The sequence below is a fragment of the Trachurus japonicus genome, chromosome 11 (genome assembly GCF_045865225.1).
Source record: "Trachurus japonicus isolate A0001 chromosome 11, Traja_1.0".
NCBI classification, from domain to species: domain Eukaryota; kingdom Metazoa; phylum Chordata; class Actinopteri; order Carangiformes; family Carangidae; genus Trachurus; species Trachurus japonicus.
In genome coordinates, this window is record NC_140917.1 from 25876966 (window position 1) to 25902154 (window position 25189).

The 25189-nt window shown below is 42.3% G+C and overlaps 1 protein-coding gene, 1 long non-coding RNA gene and 1 pseudogene across 3 annotated transcripts in view; all 3 read left to right on the forward strand.

The window, feature by feature from the left end:
- LOC146978930 (lactose-binding lectin l-2 pseudogene) overlaps positions 1 to 25189 on the forward strand; it is a 451990-nt pseudogene that overhangs the window by 348791 nt on the left and 78010 nt on the right. The window lies entirely within an intron of this gene.
- LOC146978941 (CMP-N-acetylneuraminate-beta-galactosamide-alpha-2,3-sialyltransferase 1-like) lies at positions 668 to 22571 on the forward strand. Its single transcript, XM_085792006.1, has 7 exons — positions 668 to 686; positions 1184 to 1454; positions 7194 to 7390; positions 7551 to 7730; positions 19243 to 19288; positions 19369 to 19488; positions 22305 to 22571. The coding sequence occupies exons 2-7, from the start codon at positions 1224 to 1226 to the stop codon at positions 22470 to 22472; spliced, it is 942 nt and encodes a 313-aa protein (XP_085648132.1). The 5' UTR covers positions 668 to 686; positions 1184 to 1223; the 3' UTR covers positions 22473 to 22571.
- Positions 11922 to 13735, forward strand: LOC146978942 (uncharacterized). The gene is made up of 3 exons (XR_015037143.1): positions 11922 to 11943; positions 13190 to 13244; positions 13650 to 13735. It is a non-coding gene; the product is annotated as an uncharacterized LOC146978942 (long non-coding RNA).

Below are 25189 nucleotides of genomic sequence, written 5' to 3' on the forward strand. Positions count from 1 at the left end.
TGATCAGATAATCACTTCATTAAAGCATCTGAGAGGCTGATGAGTGAAAATATTTGCTCTGGTTTTAGGAGAAGGCTGCAGGGTAATGACAAAACTGGACACATTAGGCCACTTCTTTCTGTTCGCATGCATGCTTTACACATTCTTTTTTAAAACCTCATTTTTTCAATGTCTTCAACTTTTGATTGTGGTGGATGACGGAGTATCAGGAACTGCATCCTCTGTTTAACAATGCAACATGAGACAGCTCAAATATAAAGTATTTGGATCCTGTCTGACAGAGGACTGATAGGAGGAGGAGGGTGGACACAGTGGATAGGAGGTATGATTTACAGTGATAGACTTGCAGGACTAACTTTTTGATTTCTATCAGACTGGAGGGACTTAAAAACCTATTTGATTTCCTAAAATAATATTCTTAGTCTTTTTTTAAAACAGTTTTTCTCTTGTTTGTGTTTCCTAATCAATAAATGTGACCAACCTGGATGAAAACGTGGCAGTGGTCGATTCCACACTGACGCACTTCGGATGATTTTTGAGAAGAGTCACTGTACAGTGAAGTAATTATTACCTACTTCTCCAAAAGCCACACCCCCTGGCTTGGTGTCATCCTCTGTGGAAATACACTGATCTGAACATTTTCCATTCCTTGACTGAGAGAGGATTTATTTTATTCAGGTACTCAGGTAAGAGAAAATTCCTTCAGAACAAATATAAGAGATTTGCTGCAAAGTTTAACACATTACCATATCATTATTATCAATATTATTATTAGCTAAAAATTCTAACAGTAAAACCAGTTACATAATCATCTTTTTTTTATTATTGTTGTTGTTTATATTAGTTATCATTAATAATGGTAGCAGTAGTACTAGTAATATACTACTACTACTAATAATAATAATGATAACAATATTATATAATATTATCAGTCCTTGTCAAAGACACAATGCATTCTGTGATGATACGTTTATGAGTGCAACTGTATTTATAACATTCAGCTCATGTATTTTTTTTTTTAATTTATATTATTTCATGTAGACTTCATGAGTTCTCCACAACCCAACTCAACTGCTTTCACTGACCATAGATGTATAAAGGTTATTTGTATGGTGTGGTTATAATGGCCGTCTGCTCCTGACATGTGAACGTAGGCTCATTTTGTATTTCACTTTGCCTACAGATGCAAAACAATTCCCAGTCACAAGCAACAAACAGGCGAGATGATATCCAGACTGAAGGTGTCGGTGTTCCTGCTCTGTGTCAGCGTCTGTGTGGTTTATAGGGAACATGTCACAGAGATCTTCTCCCAGCTTCTGGACACAAGCCCCTGTGCCTGTGGGACATGTTTGTCAGAGGATGACATGTGGTTCATGCAGCATTTCAATAAATCTGTTGAGCCATTTTTGTCCCGAAAGCACAGTCTCCCCGAGGCTGTTTTCAATTGGTGGAAAGTAAGTTGGCTACTTAGAGAAATTCACCCTGAAAGAACGAGGAGGTGAACTATCACTATCAACTATCAACTAGAGCCACTGATAGAGGCCACTAATAGAGGCCACTAATAGAGGCCACTGATAGAGGCGACGGACATCTTTTGCTCAAAATGTCTTGTTTGTTAAAGGTTGTGCAATATGGAATAGTATCCCACCTTCCATGAGGGAATGCCCAAGCCTGGTAACCTTGTTGAAAGTATGGTTAAAGCAGAAGTAAGTGGTCCGGTCGTTTTCGCTAATGCTGCGTTCCAGGCAGGCTTTTGAAATCGTAAATTACAGCTTCAAGTCACAACTTACGACTTTGTAGCGTTTCAGGCAACCCACTCGTGTTTTTCCGACCTGTTTTACCGGTGAAAGTCACTATAACGGCCACTCGTAACTTCTGACCGGTGAACTCGTACCAGATCGAACTGGTACCACTTCACGGTCGGAAAAATACGAGTGAACGCACCATAACAGTCCTCGTCGCTACGTCACCACATTCACGGCGTCCCTTGGCTGCACACACAGCCCTGCATGCCGTTCTCTCTCCTCATTGGATAAAAACTGTAGGATACGATAAATGTTTTCTCTTCGGCTCAGAGCAGAGCAGAGTGACTGAGAGACCCGTGTTTCAGTCCAAACACTCTATGTAAGTGATTGCTGTCGGAAGATATAACTATTTAAGACTTATATTAACACAAATATATCACTTACTTCTGCTTTAAGGGAAAACCAGACTTGTAACCATCAGTAATGTGTGCTACAAATTTGTCTATCTGCTGCTACCTTATCATATTACATCGCACTAGTTACCACTGTAATAAGTATTGCAGCACTCTACCCCATCTTGCTTATCCATATCCTCACTCTTTCATATACTGTACCCCAACAAGAGTTATGACCTGGGTTTTGCATTGCTGCAACCCTCCAGTCCACCTCCACATCACCCACTGTCCCACATCTTGTACTGAGCTGTCCAGCTGTAGTATACTGGTATTGGCGATGTTGGTTCTCTGTTTATTTGTTTGTCCTCTTTTTTGCTGTTGTTGTTGTTTGTTTGTTTGTTTGTTTGTTTGTTTGTTTGTTTGTTTCTTATTGTTGTTTGCTTGTTTCCTGTGTGGCGATGCTGTCTTTTTTTGTTTGCTTTTAAATGTTCTTGGGGACAACGGATGGAAATTAGCCTTTGGCTACACTCCGGCTTGCTTACATCTTATTCCTAGCGAAGAAATGTTCATTAGCATGCACTGTCCCTCCCAAATTAACTAAAAAAAACAAAAAAAACAAATGTCGGTGGTGTGCACAGACATTTTGGGGGGCAGGTGCTCAGTGAAAAATAAGGGCACCGTGTGCGGCATGTGGAACCGCCGGCTACCTTGTTAGTAGTGTGAGATTTACAACAAAACAAAACAAAAACATTACAGACACATATTGCAGTCATTTTATGATTTCAATATGTTAATAACATTACTGTATTAATTCAAACTGATGGTCTTTAGCATTGGAAACAACAAAATAAAGATAGCAGTGCCATATTGTGCATTCTTGTGTGTACAAAACAAAGTAGTTTGGACTCAACACTTCAAATGGACCAGGGGCCTGTTGTTCGAAAGTAGAATAAATATATCCAGGATAAGTGGAAAAGCCAGGTTGGACAAAGTCTCATAAGTCCATCCTGGTTTAGTTGGTTGTTCGAACGCCGAGCCAGGCTGAGGAGGAGCAGCCAGGTGGAACTTAGGCTGTATTCGAAACCGCATACTATACTGCTAATACGTACTGATTGGGCCAAAATGTAGTATGCAGTGTGCAGTATGCAGTATGCGAACAAAAGCAAAATCTGCAGTATGCGAAAAGTTCCCGGATGTCGTACTGATTCGGAAAATATCTCCAGTATGCATCTGACCAGTCTACATCGCGTACTGTAACCCACAATGCAATGCTCCCCTGACGTCTAACCGTAACCAGAGCGTAACCAAAGACGGTAGTGTAGCCGTGTACCGTAACTATAGTTTAATAAAATAAAACTTAATGCAGACTGATCGGTTCATTGTAAAATATTTATTTATTTTTTGTAAATGTGGTGATTTCTGTACATAACGTTAGGCTCCAGAGCCCCGAGGCAGCGCTGCTTAACTTACACACAAGAAGCTTCACTTTACATTCAAACAAACTAATGCTACAGCCACAATTGAGATTTCATCAATAAGACCAACATTTATCTCCTGAAAATAATTTAACCAGCCGGTGGTAAACCTTTAAAAACCTGCGGGTAAGTTAATTAGCGACCGTTTTCTCCTCCGGAATGACGTCGTAGTGCTGGCCGGCCGAGCACGTCAGGAGCCGGGCTGCTGCCTCTGTGATGTCCCGGTCGCTGCGGAGCTTCACTTCTCCGAAAAATATCGGAGCAAACTTTTAAACAGCCGTCATTTGGATAAACTGGCCGTATATTTGGGGTCTTAACAGTTGATGAAAAAATATTACAACTTAATAAAGTTACATAATTACAGCGCTAGAGCGAGAAATAAAACAGCTTTTAGCCTGTTTTACAGCTACTGCTACCGGTTGCCGTGAAATGCATTCTGGGAAACTCGTATACTGCATACTGCGTCGGTCTGCTCAAGTAGTATACTGAATCCCACATTCAGTATGCAGTATACAGTACATATAACGCAGTATGTAGTAGGCAGTACGGTAGTATGCGGTTTCGAAAACAGCCCTGTTCTCTCGTCAGTAGACCACAGAGATTGATCACAGATTCACCGATGGGAGGACAGGTGTGGCCACTTTCCTCCAATCAACAGCGGATCTCAATGCTGATGTCAGGGGACACACCTCTCTTAAAAAAAAAAAAGCACCACTGCTGTCGTTAAGCCTATGCGTAAAGCTCAGAGAGAGCACGGCGGACAACTGCGGACTGATTTAATAATCCAAAATTATAATCACAACTCAAATTCCTTTCACAAATTAAAAGTTGTGCACTTTGCCTTAATGATGAGCAGTGGAAGTTGATTCATTGCACAAATCTGAAGTAAAGTTTACAGCACATGGCCAAATGTGCAACAGGTGAAAATTAATTAAATATTAGAACATTATGCTGTTTGGTGCTTCAATAAATTGCCGATAACAATGATGACGAGGTCTATAAATTATTTGGAATGTGCTCACATTCACTCAATTGTATTCTTATTTTCTTACCTCAACCAATATTTAGGCCAATAAAATCATAACATATGTTATGAAAATAATTTTGAAGGCCTAATTATGAAAAAAAAAAGCCTAATAAATATTGTAAATGTTTCATGTTTTTTGATTATTGTTAATGCATTTTATTTGTTTATAATTCAGGCCAATATGTACATAAGAACATGGAATAACTGTATGAAACACATTGATTTCTGATCAGAGTGACTGCTGACTTCACAGATAAAGACAACAGAATCAACTTAGCCTGGCTGTTAGCCTGGTCTGGAGCAGGCTAGCTGCAGAGAATAAATCGCCATGGTAACTTGACCAGGATAAAGGTATCCAGCTTTCGAACAACCGACTTGAGGCTAAATTAGGCCAGGATAACCAACATATCCCGGCTTAATCCCTTATCTAGGTTTCGAACAACAGGCCGCAGCTCTTACTATTATGGGCCACATACACTGTTAAAAAAATTTAAAAAAAAACCTTCAAAAGGGCACTTGCTTGGTTCAGAGGGCAAAGGACTGGTGCTATTGCACCACCCAGTGTCCATCTGTGCATGCCACTGATAATTATTAATGATAACATCAGAAGATTATCACTGTATCCAAACCGCATACTATACTCCTAATACGTACTGATTTGGTCAAAATGTAGTATGTATTATACAGTATGCAAACAAAAGCAAAATCTGCACTGCAGTAATGGAAAAAGTCCCGGATGTCGTACTGATTATGGAAAAATCTCCAGAATGCAGTACGCTACTGTATCCAGGGGGCAACTGCCATTCCGATTTCCCACCAGTCCAACATAATTGTCTAAATGGCAACACTTAATTTTCTATGAAATCTCCCATCATTCCAACAATTCTTGTCTCCTATGGTCGGAATGACGGTATTTTTTTATTTTTTTTTAAAAACATCCTTCCTTTCTGACAATTCCTGTAATAGGCTAGCTTATTTTTTCCCCAAAAGATTTTGCACTGGTTGGGCTTAGGCAATGCAAGGAGTTGGTTAAGTTTAGTAAAAAAGACCAGGTAGAGGCTAGACTGGCCAGATAGATGGATAGAGTCCATAAGTACAGAATCCAGATAGAGGAAGTCACATGCCGAGTAACACACATGTCCTTACATTGAAAGTCTTGTCGGAATGGTGGGATGATGGCATGTCAGAATAGTGGTATGTCAGAGTGGTGGGATGCCAGAATGACAGAGTGTAACCACTGTATCCCACAATGCAATGTGCCCCTAACCTTCAACCTAAAGACGGTTTAGAGTACTGAAGTATCTTTGACCTGTACCGTAGCCATATGCAACTTAAAGGGATAGTTCACCCTAGAATGATATTTCGCTCATTATCTACTCACCCTCATGTTGACTAAGGGCTGGAAGAAGTTTCAGAGTCCACCGTCCCTTCTCTGAGTTACAGGGGGTCTTGGCGTAGCAGTGCATGTCCATATAACGGTTGCAAAGGGACACCAGAGCTCTTCGTAAAAAAACACACACAAAAAAACATCCAAATACCTCCATGCTGCTCGTATGTAATGTCCGTCTTGTGCTGAAGCCCCAAATTGCGTAATTGTCCCGAAAAAAATTAAATAAGTCTATATTTTAAGCTTGTTTGTAGCGGAAGCTTCTCGAAGCTCGCGTGATTCGCAGTAACCGCACTGACGCCGGCGCAAATCACGCGAGATTTGGACGGACCAGGAAGAGGAGCTTCGAGAAGCTTCCGCTACAAACAAGCTTAAAATATAGACTTATTTAATTTTTTTCGGGACAATTACGCAATTTGGGGCTTCAGCACAAGACGGACATTACATACGAGCATCATGGAGGTATTTGGATGTTTTTTTGTGTGTGTTTTTTTACGAAGAGCTCTGGTGTCCCTTTGCAACCGTTATATGGATGTGCACTGCTACGCCAAGACCCCCTGTAACTCAGAGAAGGGACGGTGGACTCTGAAACTTCTTCCAGCCCTTAGTCAACATGAGGGTGAGTAGATAATGAGCGAAATATCATTCTAGGGTGAACTATCCCTTTAATAAAATAAAATAAAATTTAATGTAGACTGATCGGTTCATTGGCAGCACTGCTGTTCTGTCCAATACACACCTGAAGCTTCACTTTTCATTCGAACAAACTAATGTGACTGCCACAGTTGTTAGATTTCATCAATGAGACCAACATTTATCTTCTAAAAATAATTTAACCAGCCATCTGTAAGCCTTTTTCTCCCCCGGATGACGACGCAGGTTGCATATTGGGGATCTAAAAGGTTACTTTCTCACAAGAAAAAAGTATTAAAATGTAAGTGATGTTTTAGCAGCCCTACAGCAAGAAATGAAACAACTTTTCACCTGTTTTACCGCTACCGCTCTTGCTTGCTGCGAAATGATGGGACGTGCTCTTAACCATTTGACCGCTGAGCACCCCTGTCCTGCACAATGTTTAAACTTTTTAATGTTCTAATAAAAATAATAATGTGGATACAAACTAAACTGTAATCTAACCTGACATTTGATGATGTTCTGTGTCAGGCTTTACAGGCTGAGAAGCGCAACTTCGATTTCTACAGTGCAACAGTAGATAAGCTGTTTCAGATGTTCCCACCCACTCCAGATGTTGTAGAAGGCAGCCCTGACCGCTGCAGGACTTGTGCTGTGGTGGGCAACTCTGCTAATCTGAAGAGATCCCATTATGGACCTCTGATAGATAACCATGATATCATAATAAGGTACATTTTTAGCTGGACGTTTTAATTATTCTTCATGCATTATTAGATACACTGACACAAACTGTGCAAATTATTTCCTGTGTCCGAGCAACTAGCTTTTTCATCATTATTAGTATTTCTGACAATGACTGGTGCATGTGAAAACATCTGTGCTTTTTAGAATGAACGGAGGCCGTACCAAGGGCTATGAGGCAGATGTTGGGAGCAGGACCACTCACCATGTGATGTATCCAGAGAGCGCTGTGGACTTGGACAACAACACTCATCTGGTGTTGATTCCATTCAAGATACTGGACCTAGAATGGCTCATTAAAGCTCTCTCCACAGGCTTCACTGGAGTGTGAGTCATATTTTACCTTTTATTAACTCTCAGAGCTGTACCTATCAGCCTAAAGAAGCCAATGTTCAGTAATGGAAATAATGAATAATAATTACAGTAATCCTTTATATGAATAGAGGGAGGAGAGCTGTCCATAATAATAATAATAGTAATGTAGTTACTGCAAACTGAGTAGAGGTGGAATAAGTGGCAAATAAGCCCCCCCAGAAAAAAAAGTGATTTTAACATGTTGCTCAGTGTTGGTTGTATTCATGTGGCTCAGTGTTGTATGTTGATCAGCGACAGAGACATGTCGGAATAGCGGGACGTCTGAATAGCGGGCGGACCCCGCTAAAACCGAGGGGGCCGTCTGTGTTTACAATTCACGAAAGCAACGTGAACGTACGTGCGGCTCACACTTTAGTAGGGAGGTTAAGCGACTTTTGACTTCAAGTCATGATGCAAAGGTCCCTTTTGGCATGGAAGTACCTTAGGGTCATACAAATAAATCTATCCAAAGACACAAGTGAGATCACACTTTGTATCCGAAATAAACACGTTTTTAAAATGCCTTTTTTTAATTGAGAAAACGCATGTTAAAAGCACATTCCATTTAGAATGTCCATAGAAACTACAATGTTTTCAGCTCCCGGATGTTATCTACAGCTTATTTGTGACATGATTGCAATATGTCAGGATTGTTTCTCAATTTGAATGATGAACAGGGATCTAATGCCTTTCAATCTGTAGGGTGGACTGACATAGGAAGCCTAAAGTCCAGTCAAGACATTCCATTATGGCTCATTTGAAATAAGAAATAAAGATACTGTAACATCATGAGATTGATAAGATGAGCATTAACAAGCATTCACAAAAGTAAAAATCTACCAAAATAATGAAGCTTACCAGTTTATCAACATTACTCTAAGAGAGCCAGCTATACTGCGCAGGTGAAATAAGTCAGTCCTAATCATATGCTTTATGTGGGAGCTGCGAACCTAAACTTCCCTATATGTATATAAAAGCTGAACATGGCTTATTAAGGGCGCTCTACGCTAAAATCTGTTAGTTTACTTTAGGAGCACAATGTAAAATGATTTCAGTATCAGGTTATATAAGCCTTGAATAATGTACAGGGTCCAGTGTGACCCATTTTTACATTTGAGAACAGTAAAAACATTTTTCCTTTGACTTTAAGTTGACTTCTAATATGACCCAGAATGGGTCATACATGTAAATTCAACTTTTTTAAATCAACATACACAAGCAGTAACTAGTTATAGGTAGGTCTATATTTTGACCAACACAATATTTGGCTAATTGGTCTTTCCTGACACTACTGTGATATGAATTACATCTTATTATTTAACTACTTGTAGGCTATATTTGTTGCACTCCGTCTGATGTTCAACAAATCAGTATCAGTATAGTTTTATTAATGTTTTTACATTAATAAAGCCCAATATCCTGTCACACAAGCAGCTCCATGTTGTCTCAGAAGCTGTAGATCTCATCCAGGAGCTGAGGGCATCAGGGGATCTGCATGAGTTTCTATGGACATTCTAAATGGAATGTGCTTTTAGCATGCGTTTTCTCAATTAAAAAAAGGCATTTTAAAAACGTGTTTATTTTGGATACAAAGTGTGATCTCACTTGTGTCTTTGGATAGATTTATTTGTATGACCCTAAGGTACTTCCATGCCAAAGGGGACCTTTGCATCATGACTTGAAGTCAAAGGCCGAGCAGCTGTCTGCCTCACCTCTGAAATACAACGAGACGGCGAGTGGCTTCTACGGCCGCTCTGTAGCCTGTGGTTGATTTAAAAAATGTGAAGTAGCCTGATCAGCCAAGTAATCTCCGTTTTTATCAAATGTACCGGTAATCTGATTACGTTTTTTTTTTCTGTACTTGTAACGGACTACAGTTACCTTTTTTTTGTATCCTGATTACGTAACACCGTTACATGTAGTCCGTTACTCCCCAAGACTGGGAGTACCACAGGGGTCCATACCCTGTTCACTGTTCACATTAATGACCTGCCACTAAGTTGTCCAGGTGTCAGCTGCCAGATGTACGCTGACGACACTGTCATCTATGCATCTGCTAAAACAGCTAGCAAAGCAGCTGACCACCTCACGCAAGCACTTAAGAAAGTCACTAATTGGCTTGAGGTGTCTCACTTGACCCTGAATGTCAACGATCTGTTTGAGGTGAAGATCAAAAATGAAATAATTATTGTGGTGAATGAGGTTAAATATCTGGGGATCATACTAGACAAAAATTTAAAATTTGACAAAGTACATTACATCTGCATGAAGGTTAAACCAAATCTCAACTGTTTCTGTTTCATTCGAAGAGACCTGTCACGTAAAGCTGCACAACTCTACATGCATGCTATGATTCTTTCTCACTTGTCATACTGCATCACGTGATGGTCACAAGCTTCTCAAGACACTTTGAAACCCATAATAGCTATACTTATGGATCGAAAACCAATGAGATGGCACCACTGTGGCATCCTGAGAAAACACAACCTTCTTGCATTTGAAAACTTTATGATTTACTGTAACATCAGACTGGTTTTTAAATGTCTTCATGTGTATCACCCCTGTGTTCTGCACTGATAAAAAGACGCTGGAGCTCAAGCCAAGTAAACACACAAGCCTCCTACAATGGCGACTGCATTGTTCCCAAGTGTACAACATCATTTGGACAGTCTGCCTTCTCAGTAAAAGGAGTTGACCTATGGAACACTTTACCCACTCACCTGAAACTGGAGACTGATACAAACTCTTTTAACAGAGGACTAAACGCATGGCTTAAAGCAAAACAACCATGCCCACATGTATAAATCTGGACTTTTTCATTGCTACTATTATTACTGTTACGATCATGATTTCCGTTCGCTCAATCTCCTTTTGTTGATCTTGTACTCTGTATTTTTAGATTAGTATGCTACTGTTGTGATGTTGTGTCATGCACTTGGTTTTATCTCATACTGTTGATATTATGCTCTGTGCTTTTAGAATAGCCACCTATGGACTAGTGTTGAAAATTAGCACATGTGCACACCCAAGCAAAGCATCTGGGGCCTCATTTATCAAAGAGGGTGTAAAACTGCTACTAAATATTTGCGTACGGCGAAAAGACGAAAATGGCGTACACCCGAAATATTTACACCTTTTTCAGATCAATCAAACTGTGCGTACGCACAACTCTCCGCAATAAATCACACCGGACCCAAGAATGGTGCACACGTGAACACACCTCTTACTCCGCCCCCGGAACGCCTATATACAACTATATATGGTCAGCACGTGCATATTTAATTAGCCATGTTTTCTCTGTGGCGCAGCAACTTTTGTGACAACAAAGTGACAACGGAGACAACGGGCGGAGGGCGGGGGAAAGAAGCGGAACTTCTCCGCTTCTCCGAAAGCAGATAACACGGGCAATAACTCAGTCAGAAAAATGATCTTGCATTTTAATAAGCTACAATAAAAACCAAAACCTCCCAAATCTCAACAAAAGGGAGCAGAAAGAAGAAGAATCTTATGTAATCTGCCCCTTTATCCCAGAAAATCTTTTTTTTTTTTTTTTTTTCTTTTTACCTAGATGTTAAAATGTAGGAAGCAGGACGATAGTTACCATTACTTTGCATGCCTTTCCACTACACAGTTACAGCTCTACTGGACTCGGTTTGGGTCATTTCCCATTCACAGTTCCTCCTCAGGGCCGTGTTGTCTCGCTCTTTATTCTCTCCTCTCGTCAGCTCCAAACACACGTGCACCTCGTTAACTCAGGTGACAGAATAATAACAGTCGAGGCTGCAGATCAGTGTGCGCTGCTGCCGATGTGTTTTTAAACTTGGATGGTTTGATCCTTGTCGGGCTTCACACATAGCCTAATCAAAAAAGCAAAATCCACAATCCGCTCTGTTTATCAATTAACATAGAGCCTACCCACACAGCAGGAGACTCCGACGCGGATCCGCATTCAAGTCACCAAACCCGCGTGACTGTCACATTCGTTTGGGCGCCGCCTAGAGGATCAGCCCCGCCTCCAGGCAGAGCCGTTATTCTACCGTCAAACAGCGGATCCCGGACGGACCCGCGTCGGACGTGTGGACACGGACGCGCCTTTACTGTAACGGTCGAACACAGTAGTCCACACCGAGCCGAGACTAGAGGAGTCAGCTTTCTTTGCTGGGACACGGTTGTGCTGAAGCCTCTAGTAAGTTTATTGATTTATTGATGTATTGCGACATTCACAGTAAGCATTGGCCTTTGTGTTTTTAATCGTCATGTATATTAATGCTTGTAATGACGTTGTTTGATATTAGCACTGTTAGAACTTTTGTAGTTTTGTGCAACAGGCTAGGTTAGCTTCTAGCTGAGATGTGATGATGCACGTCTGTAGCTATTTTGTTTTAAAATGGGATAGCAATTTCGGGAGAATATGTTGTGGTTGTGTGACTAAAAAAACACACATTGTTATTTGGTAACGTTATGGTTATCTGTTTTAATGTATCGCAGCTGTTATGCTGTGTAACGTTAGCCTATGCTAGCGGTAACTTATGTAACTTAGCTGCTATTTCTCCGACCTCGACCTCCCATTTCCTCGATTTAAGTAGGCTATGCCCGGTGTTCCGACTCCCAGTAATTACGAGTCGCCCTCTTCATACACATTACGGTGTTTTTTTTTTTTTAATAATTATTTTCTTTTCTTTAAAACTAACTAGCCGTTAGCGGCTAGTTAGCCGGCTAGTTAGCCGCTAACGGCTAGTTAGCCGCTCGGCTTTTATTTAAAAAATAAAAAACACCGTAATGTTTATGAAGAGGGCAACCAACTCCAACGTTACGGAGTTTAGAATGACTTTTTTAAGCCTCTCTTTGCTCCTCATGTCGTAATTCTCGGTGACTTTTCGCTAGCCGAGCGGCTAACGGCGCTGTTGTACTGTATATCAGCACGGGTGTGATTCGGTCGTAGGCACGAGGCCGCACACCCGTGCTGATATACAGTACAGCAGCACTCCCTCTGCCTTTATTCATCCCACGAAGGGGAAATTCACAAGTTACAGCAGCAGTACAAACACACTCACACATGCCATGCACACTGGCAATATTAATGTTTAAGCTTGTCAGTGCTTTATGATGATTAATATATGCTGAGAAACAAGATAAAATTGTAAATCAAGCAGGAAAGACCAATAATTTGTGTTTAATGAATCAAATATAATCAGATATTGTTTTGGTCATAAATAGGCTATGTTTAATTCGCTGGGGAGGAGGGGCGGGCACACAGCTTTTCTTTTTTTTTAAACTTTTTTTTTTAAATAGTGAGGGCTGTCATTTTTGCTAAGCTTAAGTCAACTAAAGTTAGCTATTTTGTGTCTTCTATGTCCTGCCTTGAGTTTATGTTGTCTACACACCCACATACTTGACTTTTTTTCAACATTTTTTCTATTTTTACTGTGCAGATAATCCTCCAGCTAGGCCAATATTTGACATGTCTCTGGGTGCTGCTGTGTAGTGGTGAGTATTAGCCTACTATTCAATTGCTTTTGTTGGTTTTCGGGATGCACATTTTGAATTTTTTTTCTGACTGATGATAACCAACGCTTGTTAACCGATATGATTACAATGCTCTCGGGGGCGATCACTTTTTCTCTTTTGCGCAGCTCTGTTGTAACAGGTGATGCAGATCGATGTCCCTGTAGGCTACATTTGTTGTCTGGCCTTCTTTTATGATATTATTCCTTTTTTAATATTGTGAGTAAAGATAATTACTGCAAGTCCTATTGCCTTTAAGATTCTAATGTTCATTTTTTTTGTTGAAACTATTTTGGAGAGATATGTCTAATAATCAGTCTTCATTACAACACAAAATAATATGGCACCACAAACTAAACCAATTTCCATTTGTCTTTCTTTCTCTAGTGAATGTGGCAGTGTAAAGGGTGTTCAGTTGCTGTGCAATATTTGACATGTCTCAGGGTGCTGTGTCAAAGGCTCTGCAGTAGTGGTGAGTATTACTAAATCAGTTGTTGTTTTCTGAGTTTATTGTTTTTTTTTTCATTTATGTATATTATTTTTAAACAATTACTCAGTAATGAAAAAGAAATAGGGGGCATCATTGCACCAATGGATGAAGTAAATATATTCTCTGGGTTGGGGGTGTAACAACTGATTGTCTTCAAGACAAAAATGCCTTTTACCAGGACAAATGAGAATTTTCACAGACATGAACTCAAACAACACAACTTCTCCTCTGCTTTTCTGCCGTAGGATGATGACGTGGATCTGGGAAGAGAATGCGTCCTAAAGACCCTCTGCGTTTACCTGAATGAGGACCCGGAGAATCTATTGAGAGTATGTGGTAAGTATTAATTAAGCGTATAGCGTTAGTTCTGGCAGGCCATGACGTCAAGCTCTAATCAGCACAGCGTAACTGTCTTCACCTGTGCAGGTCAGCTGATGGCTCAGCTGACTCCCCTATTGGGGAACTGCATTCAGGGCGCGCTGTTTAAACTGCTGTAGCCCGACGTCACCTCCCTTGCTGCTGCTGCTTCCTCTGCCGGCTTTTTGCAAGACGGGCTCCCGCATGAGGGAAGGATCGCTGGTTGTGTTCGTGCTCGCCCTGCTGCTCCCGATGTCGTCGCCCCCGTCCACGATGCGGACCCGCGGCGGCTGGCGCGGTGTCGTGTCATGGGGCTTCAGCGAAGCTCTGGAACGGAGGACGCCGTCTGTGACGACGGGGGAGGGGGGCTCCTTCTCTCCGTCGGGGCTCTCACCTGGCAGGCGGGGGCGGCGTCACACACAGCTGTTCCATTGACCGGCGACGGCTGATTCCGGGGCTGTGGAGTTTCTGTTTGCCAGCGATGCTGCCACGCGGTCGGAGCGTCACACAAGGAACGGTTTGCTTTATTCTTAATTTGCGCTGGGTTTCAACCTCCATAGCGATAATACAGAATCATATTTGGCATTGAATTATTCACTGACGCAGCTCCTTTTGCGGGTTTTGGGGGGTTCGTCTATTTCCTTTTAAATGGGCTACATTTGTTTCCAACTGCCTCCTGACATCTCTTGTTGCTAGAGGGTCAGGGATTTGCCGGCGTGGTCGTTTTGGGGGTTTTTCTTTGCTCCCTGTTTTCTTGTCTGTAACAACATCTATTGCACGTCTGTCCGTCCTGGGTGAGGGATCCCTCCTCTGTTGCTCACCCTGAGGTTTCTCCGATTTTTCCCTGTTAAAAGGGTTTTCCATGGAGTTTTTCCTCAGTCGATGTGAGGGTCTAAGGACAGAGGATGTTGTTACGATGCCATGTAAAGCCTTTGAGACAAACTGTTTGTAAAAACGGGCTATACAAATAAAATTGCCTTGCCTTACTGCGCCTGTCAATAGAGCATTCTAGATGCACAAAAAGCTATGAGCCTTTCATTGTAAATAATTGATTTAATATTATTATTGTTATTATTATTAATAATGGTTATTATTATTGTAAAAATTATTATTGTTAAGAGGTAGCGTGTGGCTTATTCCCTATTAAATTTTATAGGCAAAAATTAATTCCATTCTAGATAGCCTCCTGGCATCTCTTAGCAGAGGTTCCAGGATTTGCCGGTGTGGTTGTTTTGGGGGTTTTCTTTGCTGCTGCGCTCCCTGCTTATGCCGTTCATGATGGCTCGTGAAGGGCAGGAAGGTGCTCTTCCTGCCTCAGGCTTTCCACGCAAGCGCGTGGAAGAGCAGGGGGTCCCAGAACAGTACCATACCGCCAAATTAAACTGTGCAAGTAAATAAATATTATTTTGACATAGTGGTCCTGACAGAAATTAAGCGTATAGCGTTAGTTCTGGCAGGCCATGACGTCAAGCTCTAATCAGCACAGCGTAACTGTCTTCACCTGTGCAGGTCAGCTGATGGCTCAGCTGACTCCCCTATTGGGGAACTGCATTCAGGGCGCGCTGTTTAAACTGCTGTAGCCCGACGTCACCTCCCTTGCTGCTGCTGCTTCCTCTGCCGGCTTTTTTGCAACCCACCTCCGCCCCAGCTCCTCCTGTCATTATATCTTGTTGGTTGCTCTGCTCTGTCTGGGTTTTCTTTGCTGCTGCGCTCCCTGCTTATGCCGTTCATGATGGCTCGTGAAGGGCAGGAAGGTGCTCTTCCTGCCTCAGGCTTTCCACGCAAGCGCGTGGAAGAGCAGGGGGTCCCAGAACAGTACCATACCGCCAAATTAAACTGTGCAAGTAAATAAATATTATTTTGACATAGTGGTCCTGACAGAACTTAGGTTTAGTATGTTGAGATGTTATCTTTCGTATTTTATATAAACTTTAAAACATCTACTCATTGTAATTACTTTACAGTCAGCTAAGTTGTAGGATAATATGGTAGTGCTCTTAATATCAAAGTGTGTGTTTATTTTTCATTAAAGGGATAGTTCGGGTCTTTTGATATCTATCTATACCCTTGTTTTAGCACAGAGCTAAAGGGAGAGCTTTATGAACCTGATGTGATGCTGAACCTCATCAGATGGAGTTCCATAGACTGTAGGAAAGAGGTTAGAGCAGAGAAGAGTGATCGTTGCAGCGCAGTCCATGGTGGAAGATCAGACCAACAAATATACAGACAGCGTGCATCACCTCCAAGGATGGTGCTGCTGGAAAAAAACAAAAGAACAGCACTCCTCTGCAGCCAGCTGACGTGTAGCTCACCTGCAGCTGTCAGAGGATCCTCGCTCTTTCTTTAGCCTGGCGTTTGGATGCACTTTGTTCAACATGTGAAGATCTAACCACCATCTGACCACCGGTCAGCTGAGCCAGCTAACAGAGTGGACGTGGCTGGTGTGTAGACTCGCTATTTTATAACGGCAAGAAAAAATAATCGTCCTGATAGTGTGTACATTTGTCCGGCTGATCTTCCATCACGGACTGCGCTGCATTACTGATCATCACCCGGTCACCCTGTCTGTCACAGCTGTGGTCTAACTTCAGCTTGTTGCTTCCCTGTCCCTCCTCTCTGTGTCTGCCCGTTCTAACTCCATCTGACGAGGTTCAGCATCACATCAGGTTCATAAAGGTCTCCCCTTGGCTCTGTGCTAAAACAAGGGATGGCTTCATCACTTGTGTCATAATCAGATATGTTTACGTGAACTATCCGAGCAATAAACTCCATGAAACAGCTGATGGAAATGCGCACAGCCGTCTAGAGGCGGCAGCGCGCAGTGATACGGAGGGAGAGAAAATAGCAGCAAGCGATTGTGAGGTCAGACTTTTTTGTGGACAACAGTTTTGTGATGCAAATGTATCACTCTTTTGAACGCATATTGTTTTGAGAAGTAAAACGCTTTATTTTCGTGACCCCAGCCAACTAACCGGACTACATTCGTCAGCACCGCAAAATCTCAAAGTGTGAGAGAGAGAATTAAACATAGCCTATTTATTATCAGTTACTATGACCAAAACAATATTTGATTCGTTAAACATAAATTGGTCTTCCCTGTAGGATTTGTTTTATTTACAATCTTATTTCTCAGCATATAGGCCTATTAATTATCATGACAACATAAAGCACTGACGAATAAGCCTAAACATTGATACAGGACTCTGTAACACAACTCATCACACATTCATGCTCTCCCTGTGTGATCATCTAGGAAGCAGACAGTCTGAGGTTGAAGTTTAGGTGACACTGTGACAGGTCTCTGTACGTCTTGACCACATGTCAGCTGTTCAGCTGTAGTAGAGGAGAACTCAGCTGTTTTTAGCTCCGCCGTACGTAGCGTTTTTTTTTTTTTTTTTTAGGAGCTCCGGTATATTGCGGCTTTATGCGGGAGGACACGCGATAAACTACAGCTGATCCAATGTATTTATCTGAGCTTGGTCACCGTGAGAGGCGCTTTGAGCCGCGTTCATATTAAGTTACACCTGACGCAGGACAGGGCATTTTGACAGGTCTGCGCTCACATCAGCTGTGTTTATTTACCCTCACCCTGTCACATAAGCGATCAGCTGTTGTTTTTTTTTTTTTTTTAACGTTTGATGTCTTTTTTTCTTTTTGCTCGAAATTAAACATGGTATGACCTTGACTCCCTATATATCTGTCTGTTTGATTACAGGTGCTGTAAGAAAAAATACAGTGATAGGTCAGCCACAGATGACGAGGTGACCAAACACGCCATCCACCTTGCGGCAGATTGTGCAGCGAGGAGACGTGTCCCGCCTCCATCCACGCGAGAACCCCAGTAGCATGTACTTTAAAAGAATAAACAATTATTTGTATTGAACTTCTTGTCGTTCACCAGTTATTCATTTTCTGATATTTTAGCTTCACATTTCATTGAAGTTGTAGCCTCATTTTGTACAGTTAATTGATGTCTTGACTTCAACCTTTTCTGTATATTGACAATAGTGTTGGGTTAAAAATGCAAGGCAATGCAGATTTAAGCTTGGTGTAGAAGTCTAGGCTAGGCATAGTTATAGTTTTAGTTTAAGCTATTTTATGGAGGTTTTGAAAATGATGAACGGGTCCAAAACGGACCCGGGCCAGAGGTTTTTTTGCGTCCGTTGCGGATCCGCGGCAGATTTGCGTGTCCCGAACGGACCCGGGCCAGAGGTATTTTATAAGTCCGTTGCGGGTCCCAAACGGATCCGGGCAGAAGGTTATTATGAGTCTGTTGCGGATCCGCGGCGGATTTGCGGGCCCCGAACGGACCCGCCGCGGAGGTATGATTTAAATCGCGGATGCGGACCGGATGCAGCGCGGATCCAGGACGGGTCCGCGATCCGCCTTCGTAGCGGATCCGTCACAGAGTGCAAGTGGACTCCGATACGGGTCCGTTTCGCGGGTCCGTTCCGGAAGCCGCGCTACATCCGCGGCGGACTCCTTTTGCTATGTGGGTAGTGTTATTATAGAGCGGGTTGGATTGCCAGCATCAGCGGTCCACCACTACCACAATTACTTCAAAAAAATCCTCTGTGCTCTTCTAAATGTAGCCTACTCTGCTCCGCTCCTCTCTCCCTCTCACACTGCAGTTCTCTGACTCAGCAACGGTGTCGCCAATTCCTCCTGTTCCTCAGAAAAGGCGTAAATCACGGTACGCCAGGGTCAAAATGGGTGTAAATATCCGCACTTTTCCCCGTCAGGTTTTGGCTTGATAGATCCCAAATTTGGCAGAGAAAAGTGCGTACGCACAAAACGAGGGGAAAATTGTGTAAAAAAAGGTGTATCCACAATGATAAATGAGGCCCCTGGTCTGTCCACTGGAACAGTCTCAATGTATTTGTGATGTCCATATCAAATAAATACACATAACGTAACATAACATAACATATTGATTTAGCATCAGTCTCTTGAATCTCTTCTCTTGTAATTCCTCCTGTTTCTAAATAGCTGTCTGTTCTGACTGTATCCTTTAAGTGCAAATACGATGAATAATTAAAATAATGAAATAGAGCTTTATTACAACAAAAACTTTCAACTTAAGACCCATCTGTGCTTTAGTTTGATTTTCACATTTCATTTCATTTCCTCCAGATCATACATGCCAGTAAAATCCAAAATCAAAGCTAACAAGGACTTGGTGAGTGTTTTTATTTTAAAACTACAGTACTGCAATGGTTCATAAACATGAGTTTAAAGGCTACTTCTGATTTATAACAGGTGATGGTTGTCAGTCCGGCTTTCATGAGGTTTGTGCATGACAAATGGCTGAAGAATAAGGGCAAGTATCCATCCACTGGCTTCATGGCTTTGGTTCTCGCCCTACACATTTGTGACAAGGTAGGGTAAACTTTAAATTTGATTTTTACTTATTTGTCATCACTTGTTGATGCAACAAAATAATAATTGATAAGTTTTTGCCTATAATCGATGACTGACTCAAAAAAGCCACAAGCTGGACTCAAACCTTGGTGATACATCCCATTGTTAAATTGGTGGGGTTTTATATGTGACCTTACAATGCATTTCTGCAAATAAGGTGAATGTCAGTGTGGCTGTCATGGCAGGCAGTTTTGCAGGTTTGGGCTGCCTCTCTAGTGAAAGACAACATCTCCACACATGGGCCCTCATTTATCAAACTTGCGCAGGATCTGGTGTAGATTCTGGTGTAAATATCAGTGTACGGCAAGTGTCACGTGTGATTTACTAAAAGTGTGTACGCTGCTGATTTCGGCGTAGAACCGGCGTGGTGGTGATAAATCCGGCGGCTGAAAACAAGCGTCATTTAAATGTCACGCCCCGATATATTCCTGCTTTAGAGGCGTCGCCCTGCCCCTTTTACGACATGGAGACACGGAAGACGGCCAAGAAGACGGACTTTACTGGCGTTACCGCGTTGAACAGGGAGAGGGCGGCAACATTAAATATCTGGACATTGATAGATTGATAGTTTTTGTGATTGATAAGCGGGCGCATGACGTCTGTCCGACTACCCATTTCTCCGACCACCCATTTCTCCGACTCCGACCATACATTTCTTTATTTTTGCGTCCATCAGTCCGACCTCCCACTTCTCCGACTTAAGTAGCCCTAACCCTTAACCTTACCCTAAACCTAACCTCAACACTGTAGAATGGGTAGTCGGAGAAATGAGCCGTCGGACTTGTGGGCAGTCGGACTGACGTATGCTCCCCTTGATAAGCGTCATCCCGGTGGATGGAGGCTGCAGACGCACGTGTCACCGACCACGTCAGGAAACCCATCGATCTCATGAAATGCTCCTGCAGTTTACTAAACACAAGTGACTGAGGAGAAATCATATAGGCATATTACTGCGAACGCGACTTTATGACCATCAGCACCGCTGGCATGGGTCGGCTGATGGAGGGATGTGAAACACCGGCCCGATGTCCCGCTGACAGGTCCCGGTGACTGGGGAAAAAAAAAAAACACTCCGCCGCGGAGATCAGCTGGACCTGGACAGGTAGTGCCCCCCCCTCCCCCCCCGCCGCCGGCTCCGGTGTCCGGCAGAGAGAGAGACTGAGGAGCCGTCCGGTCATGCTCTGGTGCTGCAGATGTTGGAAGTTTGTGTGTGTGATCTACAATAACAGGTCTGTCTGTCATTGACTGTTTCTGTTGACACAGCTGATTAACGAACATCTGTCACGTCGTGGTTTTTAATTCATCTCAGTTGCTCAAAATAAAAGTCCAGTTACATTTTCAACACGGACTTGGTTGTAGCGTTTCTCTTTTTTGGCTACTTTTTATCTTTTTATCAATATAAACAACAACAACATGTGGTCCACATCGCTGCGTTATTAGACTATGGTTTAATAATCGTTCTGACACAGCAGCACTCCTTCCTGCATGTTATACGCTGGTTCCAAATGTGCGTATACCTGGTCAGAGCTGGCGTGAGATTTGTGCGTACCGTACGCTCACGCTCAGATTGATAAATGCCGATCCTTGCGGTGAATTTGGTGTACACCCATTTTTGTGGTGTACGCAAGTTTCATAAATGAGGGCCATGGTCACCCAGGTTATTTTTAAGGGATAGTACATAATTCCAGGCTGTCCTGGCTTCTACTCTTGTGCATGAATCAGTCCTTACTGTTAATTCAAAGAGCAGTACTGTCTGAGGGATGAACTCATCACAGAGACTGACAGGTATTTGCATTTAAGATAACTCTGCCCAAAGTCTGACAAAATTGGAAACCAGCTCAATGTTATCTTGAGGTGTGTAAATACGTCCCCACGCAACTCATTTGATTATTAATTTCTCTGGAACAGAGAAGGTTTGTTATATAACAACTACAGTTGGCACGACCCCCTCCACCAGTTGCTGCCCTCCTCTAACTGAGCATCCTCTGTCTTTTCCTCCACTGACCTGGTTGCTGTACCCGACACTCAACCCTCTGCCTCTGATCCAAAAGGAAATACTTCTCTGGTGACTGGTGCAAGGCTTCTCTGAGTAGCCTACACCCCAACTGAACAATACACATGTTCCCTGAAGCCAGACAAGTGAACCAAACCGGACAGATATTTTTCCAAGAACTATTACTTCCCTAACAACAGCATAAAAAAAAACAAGACTTGTGGAATGATTCATCTGCACCCACACCAACTGACCAACCATATTTGTGTAGTTTGATACTTGTATCATGTGTTCACTAGCAAGGACCACGCCACAACAATGTGCCATTAGATTATTTACTGTAATGGGATGGAATGATGAAAACAAATGAATGATATTGTACAGAGTGGTAAAGGTGAGGGAAGGTTCATGTCAGCGTCTGGTCTGGGAGGGAGACTCAGAGTGGGGGTTCCGTCTCGGCTTGGATTCATGCACCCCAGACGATGCCTTGGAGGAGATCTGAAAAGGAATGCGTTGGTTAAGAAGAAAGGGATGGAGGAAGGGAGGGAAGGATGGAGGGATGAGAGTGAGGATGATCCGGGAGGAGGCTGGAGACAGGAGGTGCTTAGACAAGGGGAAAAAGGGAGGCTGGGTCGAGAAATCGAGGCAAACGGGGGAGGAAGGGGTTGACCAGGTATATGTACAGTAGGCCTGGCCAGTGATTAGAGGTGTGGCTGAGGCGTGGCCCTGCTCCCGAACTGAAGTTAACTCATTAACTTCCATTTTGTTCCTGTTTTTCTAGGTCAGTGTGTTTGGTTTTGGAGCAGACAAAGATGGAAACTGGAGTCATTACTGGGAAAAATTACGAGACCTAAAGTTAAAAACTGGAGTACATCCTGGAACTCACGAGTATGAAATTCTTCAGCAGCTCGCTGTGCATAGTAAAGTGGAGTTTTATACAGGGTGGTGATCTGTCTGTCAGCTTTGGTTCATGCCACACAGGGAAGCACAATGATTATTTCCTCCTTTAAAGTTTTGCCTTTCAGTTACAGATGAAGTGATACTGTAAAATGTTAACTAGTCAATATAATCCTAAACGTAATCCTGCTGACAAACCAATACACATATAAGGACATGTGAATAGATGGAATGAAGGCATGTGTAATGTTCATTCTTTCTGAAATTAGCCTTTCATTTTATATTCCTGTCTTTCTATTTTTCTTCTTTTTTTCTTGGGTGTACTCACCTGATTGTCCCGATGTCTTCTGAATGTACGGAGGCACATTTAAATTATTTGTAATGAAATATTAATTTATGTGAGAACTACAGAATTACATGACTTTATCACCCAGTATTTAATAAACTATTAAGGAATTGGTCTCCATTAGACTGTTGCCCCCAAATAGTCCTATACATTGCTAAATGATGATGAAATCTATTAAATTTTAACTTTTTATTTACTGTTTGACTTAAACCAATAACGTGCCTTAAAAGCTTTGAGTCTATGTAACCGAAGGTGAAACAGATGAGCTCTTCATCATGGTAACTTAGGGGGGCGGGGCAGCCTACCTGTAGAGCTCAGGTTAGCTGACTCTTTAATCATTTTTAAATCTCTTTTAAAAACTCACTTTCTCACTGTCATATGGTCTGTAGGCTGTATTGTAACTGTTGAGTCTTTGTTCTATACAGTACATTATCTGTTATCTGTTTTCTCTCATCATGACTCTCCTTGGGTTCCTCTCAGGGTCTTATCTTAATCTTAGACAATAATTATCCTACTCTTGCTTTTATAGCCGATTTGCCTAGTACACTAGCAGTCAAAGTTTAGACAAACCTTCTCATTCAATGGTCCTTCTTCATTTTAAGACTTTCTACATTGTAGATTTACACTGAAGACATCAAAACTAAGGAACACGTATGGAATTATATAGTAAACACAATAATTTTAACTAAAACCAAAGTGTTACATGTCACCTGACCTAAAGCCAGATGAGATGGTTTAGGATGAGTTGGACCGCAGAGTAAAGGGAAAGCAGCCAACAAGAGCTCAGCACCTCTGGGAACTCCTTCAAGACTGTTGGAAAACCGTTTCAGGTGACGACCTCATGAAGCTGATGACTGAATCAAAAGTGTGCAAAAAGCTGTCATCAAAGCAAAAGGTGGCTAGTTAGAAAAATCTAATATTATAAAACATATTCTGCTTTATCACTTTTTTACTAGGCCTACATACTTTTTAATACATACATACATATTTTTTAAAAGGTACATTGTGTAGGAATTACTCTCATCTAGCGTTGCGGTTGTAGATCGCAAGCAACTCAATCGTATTTTTCATGCTGCATTCACGTGAAATTGGGCAGACGGCAGACGGACGACAGCCGCTGCACGTAACGGCATAAACAAGCCTCTATGTAAACAAGTGGTCCGTCAGCACGAGGCAAAACAATACACATGAAAATATGTTGTCATGGTGATGTCGCATTGTTTTACCGGCTTTCTCTCAACTTCTGTGACTAAAATGACATCTGGTTTGTTACAGACGGCCGTCTGAGCCGACAGCTCCGGTGTCTCCGCTGAGTTTCCGTGGTTTCCTACCGTCACGCTGCCACTGAACGTAAAAACATGGCAACACGCCATGGCGGCCAGCACCGAGCTTACCCGCTCCATGTAGATATGAATGATATGAACGGCAAAATCAGAGGTGCAAGGAACACTTCAGCTTGTTGATGGGGGATTACTGATTAATGAATAACGTACTTTTGAACCAAATAATCAATTTTCATGAATAGATAACAGGAGAAGGTACACAATGTCCCCAGTGGCGGCTGGTGCTAAAATAAATTGGGGGGGCGTCAGATAAATAAGATAAATAAAGAGCATTGCTAACTTCACATCCAGCAGTAAACAGCAGTCAGCAGCGGATCAGCTGATCTCTCCCTCCGTACAAACGCTCCGTTCTGATCTAGCCCCACTGGACTTTCAAAGTAAAGGTGACGCAGCTGAAAATTAGTTAGGCTAAATAGTGAAACAGCGGCGCCTTTATAGCCGATTTTAGGATGAAACTCTGAACATAACCTGAAACAACAGATTTTTCTTTTGCTGCGGCCGCCATTGTCTCCTGTCTTGTTGTTGTTTTCTGTCTGCTCCGTGTGCACGCCATGGATGTATTATATTAACGGTGCACGCGGGTGAGTCTGTAGCTGTTTGAGTGACAGGCACGTCGCCGCTGCCAGGGGAGTGACTTTGATTGACAGGTCAGGTATCATGAATCAATCCGATTGGATGAAAAAATGACCCAAACGCGCTGATTGGCCACGGGCGCAGAGAGCTGCGCCCGGAGGAGAATCTTGAAGTGACCAATTAGAGACCAGCATGAAGTCACATGGAAGCCAAAAGTTTAAGAGCCCACATACACACTCATTAGGCCGGCGCCCCTTGCTATTGAAATGTATGAAACAACCCAGAATAAACCCAATATGGAATGGAAAGGCTTACGAATTTCAAAGTAAAACCCATTGTATGAGTGAACACTGAACAGATATGGTAATTACTTTTTATTATATTTATGTTTACTGTGTCTACACTTTTTTCCTGAAATTTTGATGGGGGCGGCGCCCTAGCGCCCCCTATTGACCGGCCGCCACTGAATGTCCCTTTAACTATTTATATTTCTCTTTTGTTTAATGC

Bases quoted from the DNA above. Each gene is read 5' to 3' on its own strand.
- LOC146978941 (XM_085792006.1), top strand. From the start codon at position 1,224: ATGATATCCAGACTGAAGGTGTCGGTGTTCCTGCTCTGTGTCAGCGTC. The intron at 7,731-19,242 runs GTGAGTCATATT...CATTTCCTCCAG, and splicing joins TCCACAGGCTTCACTGGAGT to ATCATACATGCCAGTAAAAT. The intron at 19,289-19,368 runs GTGAGTGTTTTT...GATTTATAACAG, and splicing joins TCAAAGCTAACAAGGACTTG to GTGATGGTTGTCAGTCCGGC.